General features: G+C 45.2%; 1 protein-coding gene across 1 annotated transcript in view; it reads right to left on the bottom strand.

Annotated features, from left to right (window-relative positions):
- The window catches only part of kcnk2a (potassium channel, subfamily K, member 2a), a 177296-nt gene extending 170614 nt beyond the window's left edge, over positions 1 to 6682 (bottom strand). The window contains exons 1-2 of the mRNA XM_078557608.1: positions 6552 to 6682; positions 5438 to 5748 (exon numbers count right to left, since the gene is read on the bottom strand). Coding sequence (XP_078413734.1) covers positions 5438 to 5748; position 6552 — 312 coding nt within the window. The 5' untranslated portion in view covers positions 6553 to 6682. The remainder of the gene's footprint in view (positions 1 to 5437; positions 5749 to 6551) is intronic.
- Positions 6683 to 19541: the final 12859 nt, after the last annotated feature.

Below are 19541 nucleotides of genomic sequence, written 5' to 3'. Positions count from 1 at the left end.
GGTGGAGCAATTAAAATCGGAGATGCAACAGGCTAGAATTAGAGTGCAGAGATCTCAGCGAGCTCTAGGGCTGAAGGAGGTTACAGAAAATGAGAAAGGCCACAAACGGGTTTGAAAACATGGATGAGAATTTTTAAAAATCTAGGCAAAGCCAAGCAGAGCGCCAATTAGGTCAGCGAGCACAGGATAGATGGATTGAATGGACTTGGTGGGCATATCCTATAAGTCTCCAAAGAGTGAGAGAGATAGAAGAGAAAATCACACGGAAGCCAGGAAAGATCAGGAATTGCTCCCAGAAGAGGAGGACACTGTGCAGGAAACCATACACGGAGCGGGTCTCCAGGGAGCATTTCCACATAATCTTTTCAGAGGAGCAATGTCTTAGGCACCTTCACCACAAAAGAGGCTGTTACTGATCAATGTCACTTGCTGCAGCCATAGGGCATAATCAACATTGCCTCTGGCTATCAAGAACTATAGAGTGATTGAATTGCAGGACTTACCCAAATATCAACTGGGATAAATGTTAGAGCAAAGGGTAAAGGAGGGGGAGGAATTTCTGAACTGTGTTCAGGAGAACTTCCTTGATCAGTATGTTCTCAACCCAACTAGAAAGGAGGTATTGCTGCATCTGAGGTTGGGAAATGAGGTGGTCCAAGTGGACCGAGTGTCTGTGGGGGAACACTTGGGTATCATAAGGTTTTGATTACTAATGGAGAAAAGCAAGCAACGTTATAAAGTAGAATGCCTAAATTGTAAGAGGGCCAATTTCAATACGATACCAGGGTAAAATGGAGCCAAAGACTGACAGGAAGAACTGTAAAGGAACAATAGGTGACCTTTAAGGAAGAGATGCTTCAGTTACAAGTCAGATACATTCCAACAAGGGTGAAAGGGAGGGAAACCAAAATCAGGACCCCTTGGATGACAAGGGAGACAGAGAATATGATGAAACAAAAGAGGAGGGTGTGTGATGCATATCAGGTGAGTTCTTCAAGTGAGAACCAGGAAAAATACCACAGGTTGAGAGGAGAGGTGAAGAGGAAAATAAAACTGGCAAGGAGAGATTATGAGAATAGAATGGAGGGTCAATACAAAAATCTTCTATCGGCATGTAAATTGTAAGTGGGTAGTAAAAGCTTGAGTAGGTTTGATTAGGCACAGAGAAGGTGATATATGCTTAGAGATGCAGGGCAAGGCTATAATACTTAATCAGCACTTTGTACAAGTGCTTACTGTGGAAGAATAACCTGACAAAATGTCAGTAGATGCTAAGATAGTAGAAATAATGGATAAGGTAAAAATTGAAAGGGAGGAGGTACCAGAAAGACTGGCTATACTTAGGGTAGATAAGTCACCTTGTCCAAATGACTTGCGTCCCAGGTTCCTGGAGGAAGACGGGGTGAAATTAGCAGAAGGGCTTACCATAACCTTCCAATCTTTTTGGGATATAGGGCAGGAGGGGATGACATGATTGGAGAGAGACAAATGTGACACCCTTATCCAATTAAGGATGTAAGGACAGCCCTAGCAACCACAGGCCAGTTAGCATAAAGTCAGCAGTGAGTAAAGTTTTAGAAGCAATAATCAGGGGGGAAAAAATGCACAGGTACCTGGAGAAGTTTGAGTTAATTAAGGATAGCCAGCATGGATTGGTAAAAGACAGATCATGCCTGACTAATCAAATTGAATTTTTTGATGAAGTAACAGAAAGGTTGATGAAGGGAATGCAGTGCATGATGTCTATAGGGATTTTAAGAAAGTGCTCGACAAAGTACCACATAAAAGGCTGATTTAACAAAGTCGAGGCTCATGGATTAGGAAGGTTAGTGTCCAATTGGATTTTAAAAATTGGCTTAAAGGGAACAGCGAGTCATAGCAGATTGTTATTTTTCAGGTTGGAGTGTGGTAGACAGTGGTGTTCTCCAAGGATCAGTGTTAAGACCACTGCTTTTTTTTGCTACATGTAAATGGATCTTCGAATACTGAGTCGAATTCCAAAATTTGCCAATGATACAAAACTTGGAGGAGTGGCAGACAGTGAGCATGATACAAATCACCTGCAACATGACATATATAAGTTAGCAGAATGGGCAAGCAAGTGGCAAATGGAATTTGATATAAAGAAGGGTGAGGTGATGCATTTTGGCAGAAGGGATACGGAGAGGCAATATAGATTCAATGGCACGGTTCTAAAGAATGTGCAGGAACAGAGGGTCCTGGGGATGCATGTGCATTGATCTGTGAAGGTGGCAGGCCATACTGAGGGAGATGTTAGTAAAGCATATGGGATCTTGGGCTTCATAAATAGAGGTATTGAGTACAAAAGCAGGGAAGTTAGGCTGAACCTTTATAAAGTTCTGGTTAGGCCACAAGTGGAGTATTGCAATCAATTCTGGTCACCACAATTTAGGAAGAATGTGAGGATCCTTGAGAGGGTGCAGAAATGATTTACCAGAATGGTTCCAGGGATGAGGGATTTTAGTTGCAGGGTTAGGTTGTAAAAGCTGGGGTTGTTCTCCTTGGAGCAAAGGAGATTGAGGGGAGATTTGATAGACGTGTACAAGATTATGACAGGTTTGGACGAGGTAGACAAGGAAAAACAGTTCCCATTGGCTGATGTATAAGAACTAGGAAACACAGGTTTAAAGTTTTTGGGCAGGAGATGCAGGGCTGATGTGAGGAAGAACTTTTTAATATAAACACAGTTAATTCTATTGAACTGGGACTCGCTGCCTGCAACGGTGGTGGAAGCGGAAACAATCAATGACTTCAAAAGGAAATTGAATGAGCACTTCAAGGAAAATAGCCTACCGGGCTGCAGGGATCGAGGGGGAGTGGGACTGACTAGATAGCTCCACAGGGAGACAGCATGGACTTGAATGGGCTTAATGGCTTCCTTTGGTGCCATAAATGACAATATGATGCAAGCTAGGATGTGGGCAACAGAGTTTTGGATGACTTTAATTTACAGAGAATGCAAATTGAGAGGCCAGCCAAGAGAGAGCTGAAATAGTCAAGTCTTGAGGTAACAAAGGCATGGCTGAAAGTTTCAACAGCAGATGGGCAGAGGCAGGGACAGAAATGGGCAATGTTACAAAAGTGTAAGTAGATAGTCCTGATGATGGAAAGGATATAAGGTCACCAGTTCAGTATCAAGTAGGGCACCAAGACTGCAAATGGTCTGGTTCAACCTCAAAAAATGACCAGGGAGCAGAATGGAGTTGGCAGCTAGAGAATGGAATTTATGGTGGGGCTCGCAGATAATGGCTTCGTGTCCCCCAGTATTTAAGTAGAAGAAATTCTTGCTCATCTAATACTGGACGTCACATAAGCAGAATGAAAAACAAAGGCAGTGGAGAAGTCAAGAGAGGAGATGGTGAGGTAGGACTGGATTTTGTTAGCGTATACTGGGAATCAGATAATCTCACCAAGGGACAGCATGTAGATGAGAAATAGGAGGGGGCCAAAGATGGGTGCTTGGGAGATATCAGAGGTAATGGTGTAGGAATGGGGAAAAAAAAAGCCGTAGCACGTGATTCTCTGGCTATGACTGAATGGAAACCAGTTGAGGGCGGTTCTGAGTTGGACAATGGAAGAGTGTGGTCTGGTCAATTGTGTGAAAGGGTGCAGACATGTCAAGAAGGATGGGAAGGGATAGTTTACCATGGTCACACCCACATAAGAAAGTTCTCAGAGTTAAAATGTGCTTAGAGAGGGCGTGAGGGGAGATGGGAGAAAAACTAGAGAAAGATGCAAGTCCAAAATTAGGGCAGGGGGGAAACCTGAGGGGAAATTCCTGACTTCCTGTGCAGCAACTAACTTGTAAAAAGTGGATGAGACCTTTAAATGTTTCTGCAGCAGGGTCCTCCTAGTCTGTTAAAGTTGTTGATCAAGTTTAATATAAGACAAATCCAGTGTTGGGGCAGACAAATATCAGAAAGGGCGACTAGCATAGGACCTTAACTGAACATTTTATTCATCAGTTCAAGTAGTTTTGTTTTGTACCTTGGTTGCCTATGGATCAGCCCAATCTACTATGGTGGGCAGCGCACTTCTGGCTGCGAATGAGCATGCTTGCCCTGCTTGCCACATTGGATGCTTAGGTGCCCATTTTTCACCTAGGAGTTTGGAGAACACACTGGGGGCATCCATGCAGTCAAATTAACTCCAGGCATGATTAAAAAGCATTCAGGAGATCAATGGGACCTTCGGAATACTTTTCTTAAACCTGGTTTAGTGCTACTTAGCATGCAGTGTTAAACCCAAGGGCGTAAGAATGCTGAGAGGTAAGGCTTCTCTTCACTTCTCTCTGAAGTTGGTTTGTGATCCAACTCAAAATTATCATAACCTCTGTTGTTACAAAGCTAAGTTGTAGTAATTCTCAGAACAATTTCAATGCAGCTTCCAACCAGAGGTGCATACATGATTTCACACTGCCACAGTTTACCAAACCTCGTGCAATATCACAGAGTGTTAGACATAAATCCACTGCATTCAGTCCCCAGCCATCAATTCTATCCCTCTCCCTGGACACTGCCTATGGCTGAACCAAAACTTTCACAATCTATTTGACCCGAAGATGAGCTTCCAATCACATATCACCGAGACCACCTACTTCCATCTCCGCAGCATCGTCTATCTCCACAGCTGCCTCAACTCATCTGCTACTAAAAGCCTCGTCCATGCCTTTGTTACCTCGAAACTTGACTATCACAATGTTCTCCTGGCCAGCCTCCCATCTTCCACCTTGCATAAACTTGAACTATTCCAAAACTCTTGTTGCCTGGAACCTGACTCGCACTATGTTCCTTTCAACCATCACCCATGTGCTCAGTGAGCTACCTTCACCACAGCTTCAACAACTCCTCAACTTTAAAACATCTCACCCATGTTGTCAGATCTCTGCATTGCCTTCGCTTCTCCATCTGTAATTTCCTCATGCCCTACAACCCTCCAAGAACTCTCTGCTCCTCAAATTCTGGTCTCACATGCATCCCTGATTTTAATCGCTACACCACTGGTGGCCATACCTTTCGCTGCCTGCGGCCTAAGCTCATGGAATTACCTCCCTATGCCTCTCCATCTCTTTATCTCGCTTTTCCCCTCCATCTCAATACCTTGCTCACCTTCCTTTATGATGCTCCTTAAAACCTACTTCTGGGACCAAGTCACTTGTCCTAGTATCACTTTATGTGGCTCGGTGTCATATTTTGTTTAACAACACTCCAGTGAAGTGCCTTGGAGCATCTCACTGTTTTACAGCCGCCATATAAATGCAAGTTGTTGCTGTAAAGGCATTAAGCAAAGTGCACAATAGGAAGCAACAATCATCGCACGTTTTGTTTATGTATAGCCGCACATTACATAATCTGTCAAAGAAATCATTAATTTATAGTGTGTGTAAGTAACTGGTAAAAGCACCTTGTTTTTTTACCTGAATCAATAGTTCTAGTTCCAAGGAATTGACACACATGTGCTTTTCCAGAAACTCCAGTTTCTGGATGGTAATTGCAGTTTTCTGGGAGCTTTCGGCAGGCTGTTCAAGCGCTTGGAATACAGTGGCGCCGACAATCAAATAAAGCACCACCACCAGAAAATTAGCTGAGGCGGTCTTCCATTTCATGACAGTTGGGTTCAGGTCGCTGTCATCTCCTGGAGTTAAAACGGTCGGTTTTGCAGAAAAGGACAGCCTTGGTTTGGCATTCTGAGTTGCTGTTTTAGGGTCTAATAGGTCAGGAGCTGCCACTGGGTTAAAAAAAAACCAAACATATAAAGAAATATACGGCATTCTTTCCACTGTCAACCACATTAAAAATGGTTTACTGCCTCACTATTTTCCAGGCAATAAAATCAATTTACGCTAGGGATGCTAAGTTTTAAATGTGTTCAGAATATTTGCAATACGATAAAAGGGCAAACAATGCAATTGTTTAATAGTGTAAGTAAATTAGCTCGGAACATACTGAGCAGCTCAGGACTGCGGGGCACATGAATGGAATCATACATTATCAACATCGATGCACTTTGCCTCAACAATTGTTTAAGGAGTGGTTTTAAAATGAGCCCTTTTTTTTGGTATTCACAACAAAGATTTCACGCAAGACTTTTCAAGTTCCTGTCTTAGGAAAAGGACGTATTTCATTTAAAATGTTTGAAAATTAAACCGTGCTTCAATGCGCTCACTAAATTGTTATTAATCATACAGTTGACAAAACGCAAGGTGTTGTACGTTTTATGAGAGATTAATGAAAATATGCATCTTATTAGAAATTCTGAATAAATTCCGTTGACCTTATCCTCCACCACACAGTGTTCAATTACAAGATCCCAGGGCACTCTCCGGGCTACGGACAAAACCATATTCTGAAAAATATATTTCACATCTAGAGAATAGGTTTTCGGTAAAGCCGACCCAAGTATAGCCTAATAAAATATGCATCTCTACAAAACCTTTCTCAGCATTAATTCCAGAAAGACAATAGCAGCAGACGCTTTTAAAATGCATTTAACAAATCGAAGTGATTTCCAGGGAGGCGGTTGGTACTTACTTCTTGTTCGAATAATTCACCCTATTTTCGGAGATCAGCAATCCTTTTTGTTCATTTTCAATGGGAGAGTCAGGCATTTAGGAGTGGATGTTGTTGCCACATGGCTTATACGTGTTCATCTTAATCCAAACGCATGAGGCTCCCTCTCTCTCTCTCTCTCCCCCCGAAGGACACACACACACACACACACTCACACCTCGCTTCATTTAAATGATCTACAACCATGAAAGTCATTCTCCCATATCCAGAAGACCGCCTCTGCTTTCCACAGCGCGATTATTCCAAAAGTAAATTAAACAATGCTGATTATTATTGGAATGGGAAATACACGGGAAGAAAACAATTAGTCACACTGAATAAACGTGATTAGTATTAGCCTTTCCATATTATAGAAACCTATACAACCCTATAACCTATAAAACAACTGTCAGTATTGTTTTAATAAGCTAATTCATATTTATCTTTTATAATGCATCTACTAATACGTTGTATTCTCCTGTATCTATCATTCACCTGCTTTTGTGTTCACCACCAGGTTCACTGTACATGTGCAACTGGCCATAAATCCATTTATGTTAATGGGGCGGGGGAGGGGGGGGGGGTAGCTCCAAATATTTGGACATTACAGAGAAACTGCTATCCTAACTGTGTGGCGTTAAGTGCAAGCACATATCCCTTGATAAAATTAAGGCAACTGAATGATCAACAGCAGTTTCCAAATGATCAAGAGAAGGGTTCACTAAGAATTTAAGCAAGCTACCCAGTTGACAACTTCACACGAAATCCAGTTCTGAAAAACATGCAACTATTTTTAGAGCCCCACTACAATACATGAGGAAAAGCTACATCTGGATTTTGTGTTCTCAGGGTGGTCACTTTTCTGCTCAATTAGGATCAATTACATGCAACAAGGAGCATTTGCTCAAAGAATCTGTCAGGGTCATAAGCAGTCAATAGCTGTGGTTGATCGGAAACAGAAAATAAAGAAAAATAAACTTCTGCACTCCTAATTTCTCAAATGTTGATATTTCTGTTTCAATGGGGTTTTAAAACTGTTTGGCATAGTAATTACAGAGAACAATCAGTTGGAAAAAATCTCCAGAGATCTTTAATGTTTGCAGGTACTTGGATGAAAAAAAGAGTTACAGAGAAGGTATTTGGGAGCATTTTACAGTCGAGCTATCAGCAACCAAAAAATGCACCTGGAGGATAAGGTTTCTATTACAGACAGGGTGAGAGAGAACTACTGAAATCCCTGTTCCCTTCCCAACTGTCTGTAACCAGTAAGCCTTGAGAGGTAGTGAGAGGAAGAGTTATTACTCTCATAACCCTGAGAGTATGGATGATTTAAATAACAAACAGTAAGCTTTTCATGGGTTTAAATAAAGAGGATTCTTTATTTATAATCTCACCCCAAAATCTTCTGCTACAGCACCCAATTATGCAGTCTCACACACACAAACATACTCAAGGAAAGTACAGTTGAAGAGAATAGTGCACTTTTACAGGTTATAAACAAAAGAATAGTTCATAATTCACATGATTGTCTTATTCTGGAAAACATGCACTGCAGAACTGAAGAAAACATCTTACGAACATACAAACATAGGAAATAGGAGCAGAAGTAGACCATTCAGCCCCTCAAGCCTGCTTTGCCATTCAATAAGATCATGGCTGATCTCTTTGTGTTTTGAAATCCACATTCCCATCTACCCTCTGATAATCTTTGATTTCCTTGCCTAACAAGAATCTTTCTACCTCTGCCTTAAAAATATTCAGTGACCCTACCTCCTCCACCTTCTGAGGCAGAGAATTCCAAAGTTGCACAGCTCTCTGAGAGAAAAAATTCTCCTCATCTCTGTCCTATAAGGTTGACCCCTAATTTTCAAACAGTGCCCTCTAGTTCTGGACTCACCCACAAGAGGAAACATCTTTTTCACGTCCACCTTGTCAAGGCCATTCAGGATCTCATATACTTCAATCAAGTTACTCCTCACTCTTCTAAACTCCAGTGGAAACAAGCCCAACCAGTCCAACCTATCCTTATGAGACAACCCGCTCATTCCAGGTATCAATCTAGTAAGCCTCCTCCGAACCTCCTCCAACGCATTTACATCCTTCCTTAAATAAGGAGACCAAAACTGCACACAGTATTCGAGATGCTGTCTCACCGATGCCCTGTATAACTGAAGCATATCATCCTTACTTTTATGTTCAATTCATCTCATAATATAGGGTAGCATTCCATTAGCCTCCTCGATTACATGCTGTACCTGCATACTAACTTTTTGTGACTCATGCACAAGAACACCTAGATCCCTCTGCACCTTGGAATTCTGCAATCATTCTCCTGAAAAGTGGTTTAGGTGATATCAACAACCATAATGATATGACAAAGTCATTTCAGGGTTTCTACAGGGAATTCATACAGAGCTCAACAGGGTAGATGCAGAAAGCGTGGTTCCGTTGGCTGGGGCATCTCGAACCAGGGGACACAGTCTCAGAACAAGGGGCAAGCCTTTTAGGACTGAGCTGAGGATGAATTTCTTCACTCAGAGGGTGGTGAATTTTTGGGATTCTCTGACCCAGAGGGTTGTGGAAGCTCAGTCATTGAGTATGTTCAAGACTGAGATCAATAGATTTCTACATATTCAAAACATCAAGGGATACATGGGTAGTGTGGGAAAATGATACTGAAGAAGAAGGTCAGCCATAATCTCATTGAATGGCAGAGCGAGCTCAAAAGGCTGAATGGCCTACTCGTGCTCCTATTTCTGATGTTCTTATGTTCCCCTCAAAGGGATTGACTTTCTGCATGTCACAAAGTTAATTGCTTGTAGTCTCATTATCAGGAGGTCAGTTTGCTAAATTCATGGATTCAAAAAGGAACGGCTTGGAGACCTTGCAATGTTACAACTTCTAATTCTTTTAAGGCATAGTTGTTACTGCCTTTTTCTGATGTTGTATCTTTCTGCAGATAGCACTTAAAGATTACATAGGGATAAATATGGCTGCTTCACCATGTGACTCCTCACAACTGCAGTTCTTTTCCCAAATGTGGTGGTGGCCTTAGGGTGATTAGCCATGTCCAGGTTTATTGTTTGAAGACATTTATCCTGACGGGGTTAAGACAATTGCCTTCTTTGTTTCAAAAAAGACACATTCCATTCCAGAATGTCCTTTAATGGCCTCAGGATATGTGCAGTGAAGACCTTTTTGTCTGGGATGTTCCCTATTGTCTCTATTAGACAGTGAGTTAGTTTTGTTAATACACAAGGCAGGTCATCTCATTGGTGGCCACCTTTGCAGCATATTGTCCACTTGTTAAAGGTAAAGTAGGGAAAATCCCAAGATATTCTATAAGTATATCAATGGGAAGAGAATAACCAGGGAAAGAGTAGGGCCCATTAGGGACCAAGGGGGCAATCTATGGGTGGAGCCAGAGGACATCGCTAGAGTGTTGAATGAATACTTCATGTCCGTCTTCACCCAAGAGAATGAGGATGAAGGTATTGAACTTGGGGAGAGAGACTGTGAGGTTCTTAAGCAAATTGATATAGGGAGTGACAAGGTATTTGGGGTGTTGGCAGGCTTAAAAGTGGACAAATCTCCAGGTCCGGATGATTTGTGTCCCAGACTGCTGAGGGAGGCAAGGGAGGAGATTGCAGGGGCACTGACCTGAATTTTTAATTCCTCTCTGGCCATGGGGGAGGTGCCAGAGGACTAGAGAACAGCTAATGTGCTTCCACTATTTAAGAAAGGTTGTAGAGACAAGCCAGGGTGCAGGCCAGTGAGTCTCACATCAGTTGTAGGGAAACTATTGGAGAAAGTTCTAAAGGACAGTATCTATCTCCACTTGGAGAGGCAAGTATTGATCAGGGATAGTCAGCATGGCTTTATCAGACTGAAGTCATGCCTAACAAATTTGATTGAATTTTTTGAGGAGGTGACCAGGTGTGTAGATGAGGGTAGTGCAGTTGATGTAGTTTATATGAATTTCAGCAAAGCCTTTGACAAGGTCCCTCAAGGGAGACTTATAAAGAAGGCAAAGGCACATGGGATACAGGGTAATTTGATAAGGTGGATTCAAAATTGGCTTAGTTTGTAGGAGGCAGAGGGTGATGATAGAAGGATGCTTTAGTGACTGGAAGCCAGTGTCCAGTGGCAAACCACAGGGATCTGTGCTGGGTCCTCTATTATTTGTCATTTATATAAATGACATAGATGACTATGTGGGGGGTAGGATTAGTAAGTTTGCCGATGACACAAAGAATGTCCGGGTGGTTAACAGTGAGGTTGAGTGTCTTGGGCTACAGGAAGATATAGACGGGATGGTCAAATGGGCAGATGAGTGGCAGATGGAATTTAACCCTGAAAAGTGTGAGATGATACACTTTGGAAGGAGTAATTTGACAAGGAAGTATTCAATGAATGGCATGACACTAGGAAGTTCTGAGGAATAAAGGGACCTTGGCGTGTGTGTCCATAGATCTCTGAAGGCGGAGGGGCATTTTAGTAGGGTGGTGAAAAAGGCATATGGGACACTTGCCTTTATCACTCAAGGCATAGATTACAAAAGTAGGGAGATCATGTTGGAGTTGTATAGAACCTTGGTGAGGCCACAGCTGGAGTACTGTGTGCAGTTCTGGTTGCCACATTATAGGAAGGATGTGATTGTACTGGAGGGGGTGCAGAGGGGATTCACCAGGATGTTGCCTGGGATGAAACATTTAAATTATGAAGAGAGGTTGGATAGACTTGGATTGTTTTCGTTGGAGCAGAGAAGACTGAGGAGCGACCTGATCAAGGTGTACAAGGATATGAGGGGCATGGACAGGGTGGATAGGGAGCAGCTGTTCCCCTTAGTTGAAGGGTCAGTCACGAGGAGACATAAGTTCAAGGTGAGGGGCAGGAGGTTTAGGGGGGATGTGAGGGTGGTGACGGTCTGGAATGCACTGCCTGGGAGGGTGGTGGAGGCGGGTTGCCTCACATCCTTTAAAAAGTACCTGGATGAGCACTTGGCATGTCATAACATTCAAGGCTATGGGCCATGTGCTCGTAAATGGGATTAGATAGGTAGGTCAGGTGTTTCTCACGTGTCGGTGCAGACTCGTGAAAGTCAATTTCAAAGAGTCCACATTGAATGAAATTTGTAGCTTAAAAGTTAGGAATATGATATGCCATTACTGGGCATGACAGTTAGTTGTAATATCTCTACTCTGATGAAATCATTAAAACCCAATATAAAAGTAGGTTAGCTAATTATGCTAGTTGAGAAATGTGGTAGATCTCACAAAGATTAGGTCGTCTCTAATTTTCTGATTTTTAAAAAGTTTATCTTTCTACCAGTGATCAATTTTGCTGGATTTTAATATTGGCGTCAGTTTTGGAATCATAGAAATTATAATGCATACCTAAAGGTTCTCACTTTTCCCTTTATTCTTCTTGCGATAACCTTGGATCAATGTCACTGTTACTAATTTAACAATCAGTGGAAACAATTTTTTCCATGTTAACTTGCAAAACTTTTCAGGGTTTTGAAAACCTCCAACAGATTCTTCCTTTATCTTTCATTGTGAACTACCCTCAGTTATTTGAGTATTTCTTCGTTACTATATCTGTCTTAGTATAATTTTAAGAATCTTCACTGTACCCTCACCATGACTCCAATTTTATTTCTGTACTGGAATGTCCCAAAGTGAATGCAATAGTCCAGCGATGTCCAGTGGAAGGTCTTATACAAATTCAACACTACGTTCTTGCTTTTATATTCAATGTCCCCTCTATGAAACTGCCAATATATATTTGTCTTTTATAGCCCTTTTAACTTGCAATCTCATCTTAAAATATATGCATCTGCATTCTTGACTGTTTCCATTCCTCCACTCAGTCAATAATCTTACTGTTTATGGTGTATGTATTTCACAGCTCTTCTTTCTGTAATGCACAACTTCATTCTGGCCTGCATCTGCTAGCTATCTTTCCACCCTATTAACCTGTCTATGTCCTGTGAACTCTTCCTCACAGTTTTCCATGGGCACAAATTTTGTATCATCAAACCTCCACTTAAAGTTATGTGCAAATCATTTATATGAATGGAAAACAAAAGAGACTCCATAAGGGTCCTGAGGGCATGATTATCTGCATCTGCCAACAAAAAGCGCCCATTAACTTCTATTTGCTGCCCCAGCATTGCTTCAGTCTGTTTTGCTACATTCACTATAATATTACATGACTTAAATTTTTTTTGTGTGACACATGGCCATACACATTCTGAACATATGGGGTGGAATTTTCTGTGCCAGCTGGTGGCGGGTGCGATAGGTGGCGTGAGCGGACAATATGGCGCAATCAGTTTCACGACAGCTGGAAGGCAGGTCGCAGTTGTCCGCTCAGCCTGCCGATGGCGGGCCGCGTTTCCCACCATCGGTCGCCGGGAACCTTGTAATACATTAGCATATCATTATCAGGACACCCTGTCAGGCTCTTGCACCCCTGCTGGATCGCCTGTCCACGTCGGCAGGAAAGCACACCGATGTGTTTCACAAAAGCACAGAAGCGACGTGCACTTGGCGGCCTGCACTTTGGGCAAACTGGAGTTGAGTGCACAGTAACATTCTGCAGAGCTCGCCAGGGTCGCCTGTTGCTTTGCAGACTTCAGGGGCACCAGGGGGTCGGGGTTAAGTGCCACCCTCTCTCGGAGGCGACTTTTGAGGGTGAGGGAGAGTGGGGGGCAAGTGCCACCCAGTCTCGGAGGTGACTTTTGAGTGTGAGGGGGAGCGGGAGGCAAGTGCAGCCTTGCCGTTGAGGTGACTTGTGTGAGGGGGCAAGTGCAGCCTTGCTGTTGAGGTGACTAGTGGCGGGAGGGCGGCCATTGAATATAGTACACAAGCATTCGGGGCGGGGGGTAGGGTGGGCCACGCGCTCGGGAAACCTGTAGAAAGTGACCATTCCACTGTAACTGAGACAGTTCAGGCGCAGCCACATTGATATGATTGAGGTCGGGATCATAGCTATCTGATGACTAAAGCAACACAGAGGCATCAAAGTGTCACCAAGTTCTCCAGACCTCTGCCCCCCTGCCCCCACCAACACCCAGGCACAGACTGTACATTCATCAGGACTTTAGTGGACTGCAGAGCAGTTGGACTGCACATGTTGTACAATCTCCTCACTAAAGCTGGCCATGTAACAGTCACTGCAGGAGGCGCTCACAACTTCTTACAATGTCAGCATCCCGGTTTGGACCAGTCTCCCCCATGGTTCAAGCTAACAGAGCAGTCATGCAACACACTAATCCCTGGCCATCCAAGTGGTGGCCAGCATTCTCCCGGAAGCACACTTAACCAGCACAGGTTCTTAGTACACCCATGCTAACTACATGTCTCTCTCTTTCATCCTGCAGGAGGAGTACATCAGGATCATGAAGCCTGGTGATCAAGCTGTATACCCGATGGCCTACAGAGCGCGAAGAAGATGGAGGAGAGAACAACTGAGGCTCCTGGCTGTGCAGAAGCAGGAGCAGCAACCTCAGGAAGAAGGGGCGGCTGGGGCTCCTGCACATGCCGCCCAAGAGCCACAGTGAGTCATTGCTGGTTGGTGCCTAGTGACACCCAGGGTCTATAGATGCCGCCTTTCATTCCTACAGATGACCAAGAACCAGTGTCGCCGAAGACTGCAAACGTCTAGGGAACACATCTGCGACTTACTGCAGGATTTGGCGCCAGGGGGACATGGGGGACATCCACTGCCAGTGGCTGTGAAAGTGACTGCGGTGCTCAATTTCTATGCCAGTGGCTCCTTTCAGGGCTCCACAGGTGACCTCTGTGGGATATCACAAGCCTCCACCCACAAATGCATCCATGAGGTCACGGATGCCATTTTTGTGAGGGCACACAACTTTGTGCATTTCGCCTGGGACCAGGACAGCCAGGATGCAAGAGCGATTGGATTCACCCAGATCTAGGGGTTCCCACAGGTACAGGGTGCCATCGACTGCACTCAGGTGGTGCTCAGGTCTCCATCACAACACAGGATGGACTATGTCAACTGCAAGGGCTTCCATTCACTGAATGTGCAACTGGTGTGCAACCACCAGAAATACATCCTGTAGGTGTGCGCACGGTATCCAGGAAGAGTGCACGACGCCTACATCCTCAGTCAGTCATACGTGCCTGAAATCTTCCAGGGCCCACAGAAGCTGCAGGGCTCGTTCCTCAAGGACTACCCACAGAGGCCATGGCTGATGACACCCATGCAGCGGCTTCAGACTGCAGCAGAGCGACGCTATAATGAGGCTCATGCAGCAGCTCGCACCTTGGTGGAGCATACCATCAGAATACTGACGATGAGGTTCTGGTGCCTGGGCTGGTCTGGCGGTGCCCTGCAATACGATTCGCAGATGATGTCACACATCATCATCATCTGCTGCTCCCTTTATAACCTGGTACTCCAACAGGGAGAGGAGCTGGCTGAGGAGGAGATCGATGAGCTGCACGTCTACTCCGATGAGAAGGATGCCAATGGGAGTGAGGCTGAGGAGGTCCTCAGAGGTGACGATGATGGGGATGAGGCCCTCGCACTGGCTAGATGAGGCAGGCGCACTTGGGAGGCCCTCATAGCTGCTAGATTTGTGGAGGATGATGACGACATGCAGTGAGGGGACCCCATAGTTCCTCACATTGCATTTGTGAATGTTGACTCCAGCCTGGCTTATGGCAGCATGAATACCCTCTGTGAGAATGCTCCTGTCATGGAGACATGGTGGAGGCCCTAATAGTCGCTTGATTACAGGAGGATGATGACGACATGCAATGAGGACACTCCATAAATCTTCACACAGCCTCTGAGAATGTCCGACTCCTGTCTGGCCGAGGGCAGCTCGCTTGTGCTCCATCATCAGGGTCACAACATAGAGACGAGCTGTGAAACTTTAGAAGCATCTGATGCTTTGTCCACCTTCAGCACCTGAGCCCTTAAGGAGCTGGAGCACAGCATCAATGGTCACAGATGCTGAAGAGATGGAGGCCAACCCCTCCATAAAGGTGCTGAGAGCCCACTGAGAGAATGAGAGAACTCTGTGGCACCTGCCCACTACATTCTGGCAGCAATGACCAGCACTGCCGAGGTGCAGGCATCAGTAATGTTTCCAGGGAGTGTGAGGCTGGACCGTCACTTTGGTTTGAAGGCTGCACAAAGCACAGGGAAGAGGCCCTGGACTGAGACACCTGCCTTTATCTTGTGCAGAAAGGTTTCACATCTAAATGACAAGGACACTGCCCATCAGAACAAGGAGCCATAGGCATGGAAACATTCTTGGGAGTTTATTTACAATAGTGAACAGTATGTACAAGTGATTAACACCTGTGCCCAGACTGTGCAACTAATTCTCCTTAACTTTCCTAACTCTACCGCTACGTTTTGGTCCTCCCCTGACATCCACAGTAGTGGTGAAGGCAGCCTGGTGACTGCGACGCCCAGTCTGTGATGACTTTGGCGGGTGTCCTCTGGAGGTCCAAGATTTGGGGGACCCCTGCCTGCTTTCAGAGTCCTGCTGTGTGGCAGTGGCACCCTCCTCAGCCTGTGGAGCTGGAGCCACTGAGGTCACAGGAAGGGGAGAGTCAGATGGCCGGACACACTAGGAGTCACCTGAATGGATGGGCCTGCAGTGTGCACCTGCAGATCCTCCTCCCTATGGGTGCCCGGGGGCCCCAGGCTGACTCCTTGAGCGGAAGGGGTAGCTTGACTGAGATCAAGCTGCCCAGCACCCCTCTCACATACACACTGATGGAGGCCAATTATGGCATCAGCGATGGAGTTGACCCCATGCAGCAGTGCAGGATCGAAGTCCTGGACCAAGGTCTCCATTGCGGCTGCCATCCTACCAGTGTTGACCTCAGTGCATTGGCATGCCGGCACTATCACCTCAGACTGAAGGCTGATGAACTCCTACATTGTGCCTTGCAATCTGAGGAGTGCAGCGGACATCCCATCCTGATGTTCCCTAGCTTGCCTTTGCAGCTCCAGCAACTGTGACATGACCGTGACCAGAGGCTCGTCATCTGACTCGGACTCAGCAACATTCTGGCCTCCAGCAGCCCTCTGAGTGCTAGTCACCTGGGAAGTCCCTACCACCGCCTGCTGTGGATCAGAAAGTATGATGTGCTCACCAGATTGTGGTCGTGAGGCTACTCTAAAGCTGAGACCCACCGATGTGTGTATCTCTGCACTGGTGGAGGGTGTGGGTGAGCGCTGTGATGAGACTTCAGGGAGGGTGCCTCCTGATTCCTCTTCAGAAGTTTCTTCGGGGTTCGACTGGAGGCCCTGGGTCATGGACTCTGTCGACTGTTTGGCAGATGTGCCTGTGAAAGCAATGAAAGATAATTAGTGTATGGTGGTGGCCTGTGAAAGAGGACATATCACTCACAGCATGGTTGTCTGATGGATGTTGCACTGCTGGATCCTCACTTGGTAGAGCACCGCCGACCTCACTGTCAGCACAGGACCCGTCCAGATCCTCACCAGCCAGCTGGATGGCTCTGTTTTCAAAGTCCGTGATTTCGGCCATTCCGCCACTGGTCTGCGACCTCCCTCTCTTGTTGTGTGTCAGCTTGTCCTACATGATAGAGATGGAGAAAGTGTAAGCAGAATGCCTGCCAGGCTAGATGATAAGTATGCCTGGCATGTGTGGGTGTTGAGTGGTCCCATGGATGGGATGAGGACAATGACAGTGAGTGTGAGAGAGTGAATGGTGATGTCCCTTGAACTGGCCGTGAGTGAGGGCCTTGTGGGTGTGCGCTGGGTTTATAAGTGTGTGAGTTGAGAGTGATGAGAAGAGTGACTTACCTTGGCGGAACAGAGGAGATCATTCACCCTCTTGCGGCACTGGGTGGCTGCCCTCTTCTGAAGGGTGTTGGCGCTGACTACCACTGCCACTGCCTCCCAAGCTGGATTGATCACATAGCTGCCCACCCTGCAGCCAGAGTGGGGGTACAGGACAACCCAACAGGCCGCCACGGCATCCAGCAGTGGATCGAGAGACCTGTCATTAAACTGGGGGCTTCAGTTTCAGGGCCATGTCTTCCATGCAGCAGTGGTGAGCTGGCAGGACTGGATGTGTGCTTGCAGCTGGACTTTAAACATGGCGTCCGACGTGATGCAGCGGCAGGGTAATGGCGGGTGGGTGCATAAGAGCCCACCCGCCACGGAAATGGCATGTTTCCCGGGCGGGAGAGCAAAAATAATGAGGTGGGCATGAAAACCCGCCATCATGGCTGGTGGGTAAAACATCATTTTACCCGCCCGCTACCACACTTGGTGCAAATTTGGGGAAATTCCACCCATAGACTCTCATTTTAACATTATTTTATTTAATTTCTTTAATTTCTCAATGACACTTGAAGAAAGTTTGCAATGTTTTGCAGTGCCAATGACTCAAGCACAGAAATCTTTTACATCAGTTCCTGAACAAAGAGAAAATTCACAGGGAAATGAGATGCCACATGAATCGGAATTGTCAGTTTGATTCTGGTCATTTAAAAGATTAAAACTCAGAATTTTTTACAGAGTACAATTCCATTAATTTCTGCTACATTAAACAAGGTTAAGTGGGTGTGATTTTTCAATAATTACCTTTCATATGAGAACCAAAGAAGGCACATTTGTGAAATACGCTGTTATGTTTTCAGTGGCATAGCATCACATGAGTGAGTGCAGGGAATGAGAATATTGTCCATTCAGTAAAGTCATTTTATTTTAGAATTTTGCTCCAGGTAAAGAAGATCTACAGAAAATAGGTAAATAGGTAGTCAAGAATGTGGAGGTGGCAAGGTTTCAGGAGAAGGCTAATACATAGGTACATAGCAATTGCTAAACACCTAGGTCCATATAGTTTGCCTCATACCATCCACAAACAACCATGAAATAACAATAAAACAGCTGCTCCCTAGTCATGGCAATCTATTACAATCAATTAGCCTACAACAGTCCCAGATATTGGGCTAGATTTAATGCAGTCCGTCCCAGTAGGAAACATGGCAGTCAGGCCCACTTAACTGCAGGAGATGCCCCATATCAGTCCCCGGCGGCAGCAAAACCTCCCCCATTAAGTTGGAGGGTGAATGGGATTCCCGTCAGCCAGGGGCAGGATGTCAATTAGGCTCATTTATGAGCCAATTAACACCTATTAGCCCTGAACCCACTGTAATTTAATGGTGGGTCAGGGATCAAAGTGATTGCCTGCACCCTTGGAAGGCCATCCAGCAAATTTGGGGTTGGGGGGGGTGGTGGTTCCTGATAGACAAACACTGTGTGCCTGATCAAGGGATCTGGCATTGGAAAGGGTGAAAACCATCCCCTTTCCATGACCCCAACTCTACAATTCCCATACCACCTTTATTCATTTTTGGTAGGGGGTCCTACAACGATCCTGGTCCTCTGGTGGATGCATTGCCTCCAGTTGCAACACTCCCACTGGCAATGATGGCAATGAGAAGTTGCCAGCCTCTGATTGGTCAGCAGCTCTTGGCAGGCTGGACTTCCAATCATGGGGAAGGCCTGACGGTGGCCACTTAAGTGCCTAAGGCCATTTGATTCCATCTGGCCTCCCCCACAGGACTAACGGGGGCTCCCTGCTAGTTCTGTGACTGGTGGGTGAAACCCCCATCGTCCTGAGAGAATCCCGGCCATTAGGTGAGGAAAATCCGTCAGTGGTGGACAGCTTTGGGAACAATTGGTCCCAAGTGATCTACTCTTCCCAAACGTGCTGCATTTACCTTAAGTTGTGTTTCAGATTACTCATGTATTGTTTCCAAAAATAGTATTTTCCAAAATAAGTCTATTTAACTTTTATTTGAATGAATCAGTATTATTGGCTTCCATTGTCTTCCTTGGGGACCTTTTCAACAGGTTTACAAATCATTTGCTGAAATGGTGTTTCCGCGAGTTAATTTCTAATTTACTTTCTATCGAGCGCAGCCTGTGTTTCTGATT

This window comes from Cetorhinus maximus, chromosome 14, assembly GCF_964194155.1.
Source record: "Cetorhinus maximus chromosome 14, sCetMax3.hap1.1, whole genome shotgun sequence".
Lineage (NCBI taxonomy): Eukaryota > Metazoa > Chordata > Chondrichthyes > Lamniformes > Cetorhinidae > Cetorhinus > Cetorhinus maximus.
Note: the sequence above shows the minus strand (reverse complement) of the source record. Positions and strands in the feature narration are given on the sequence as shown.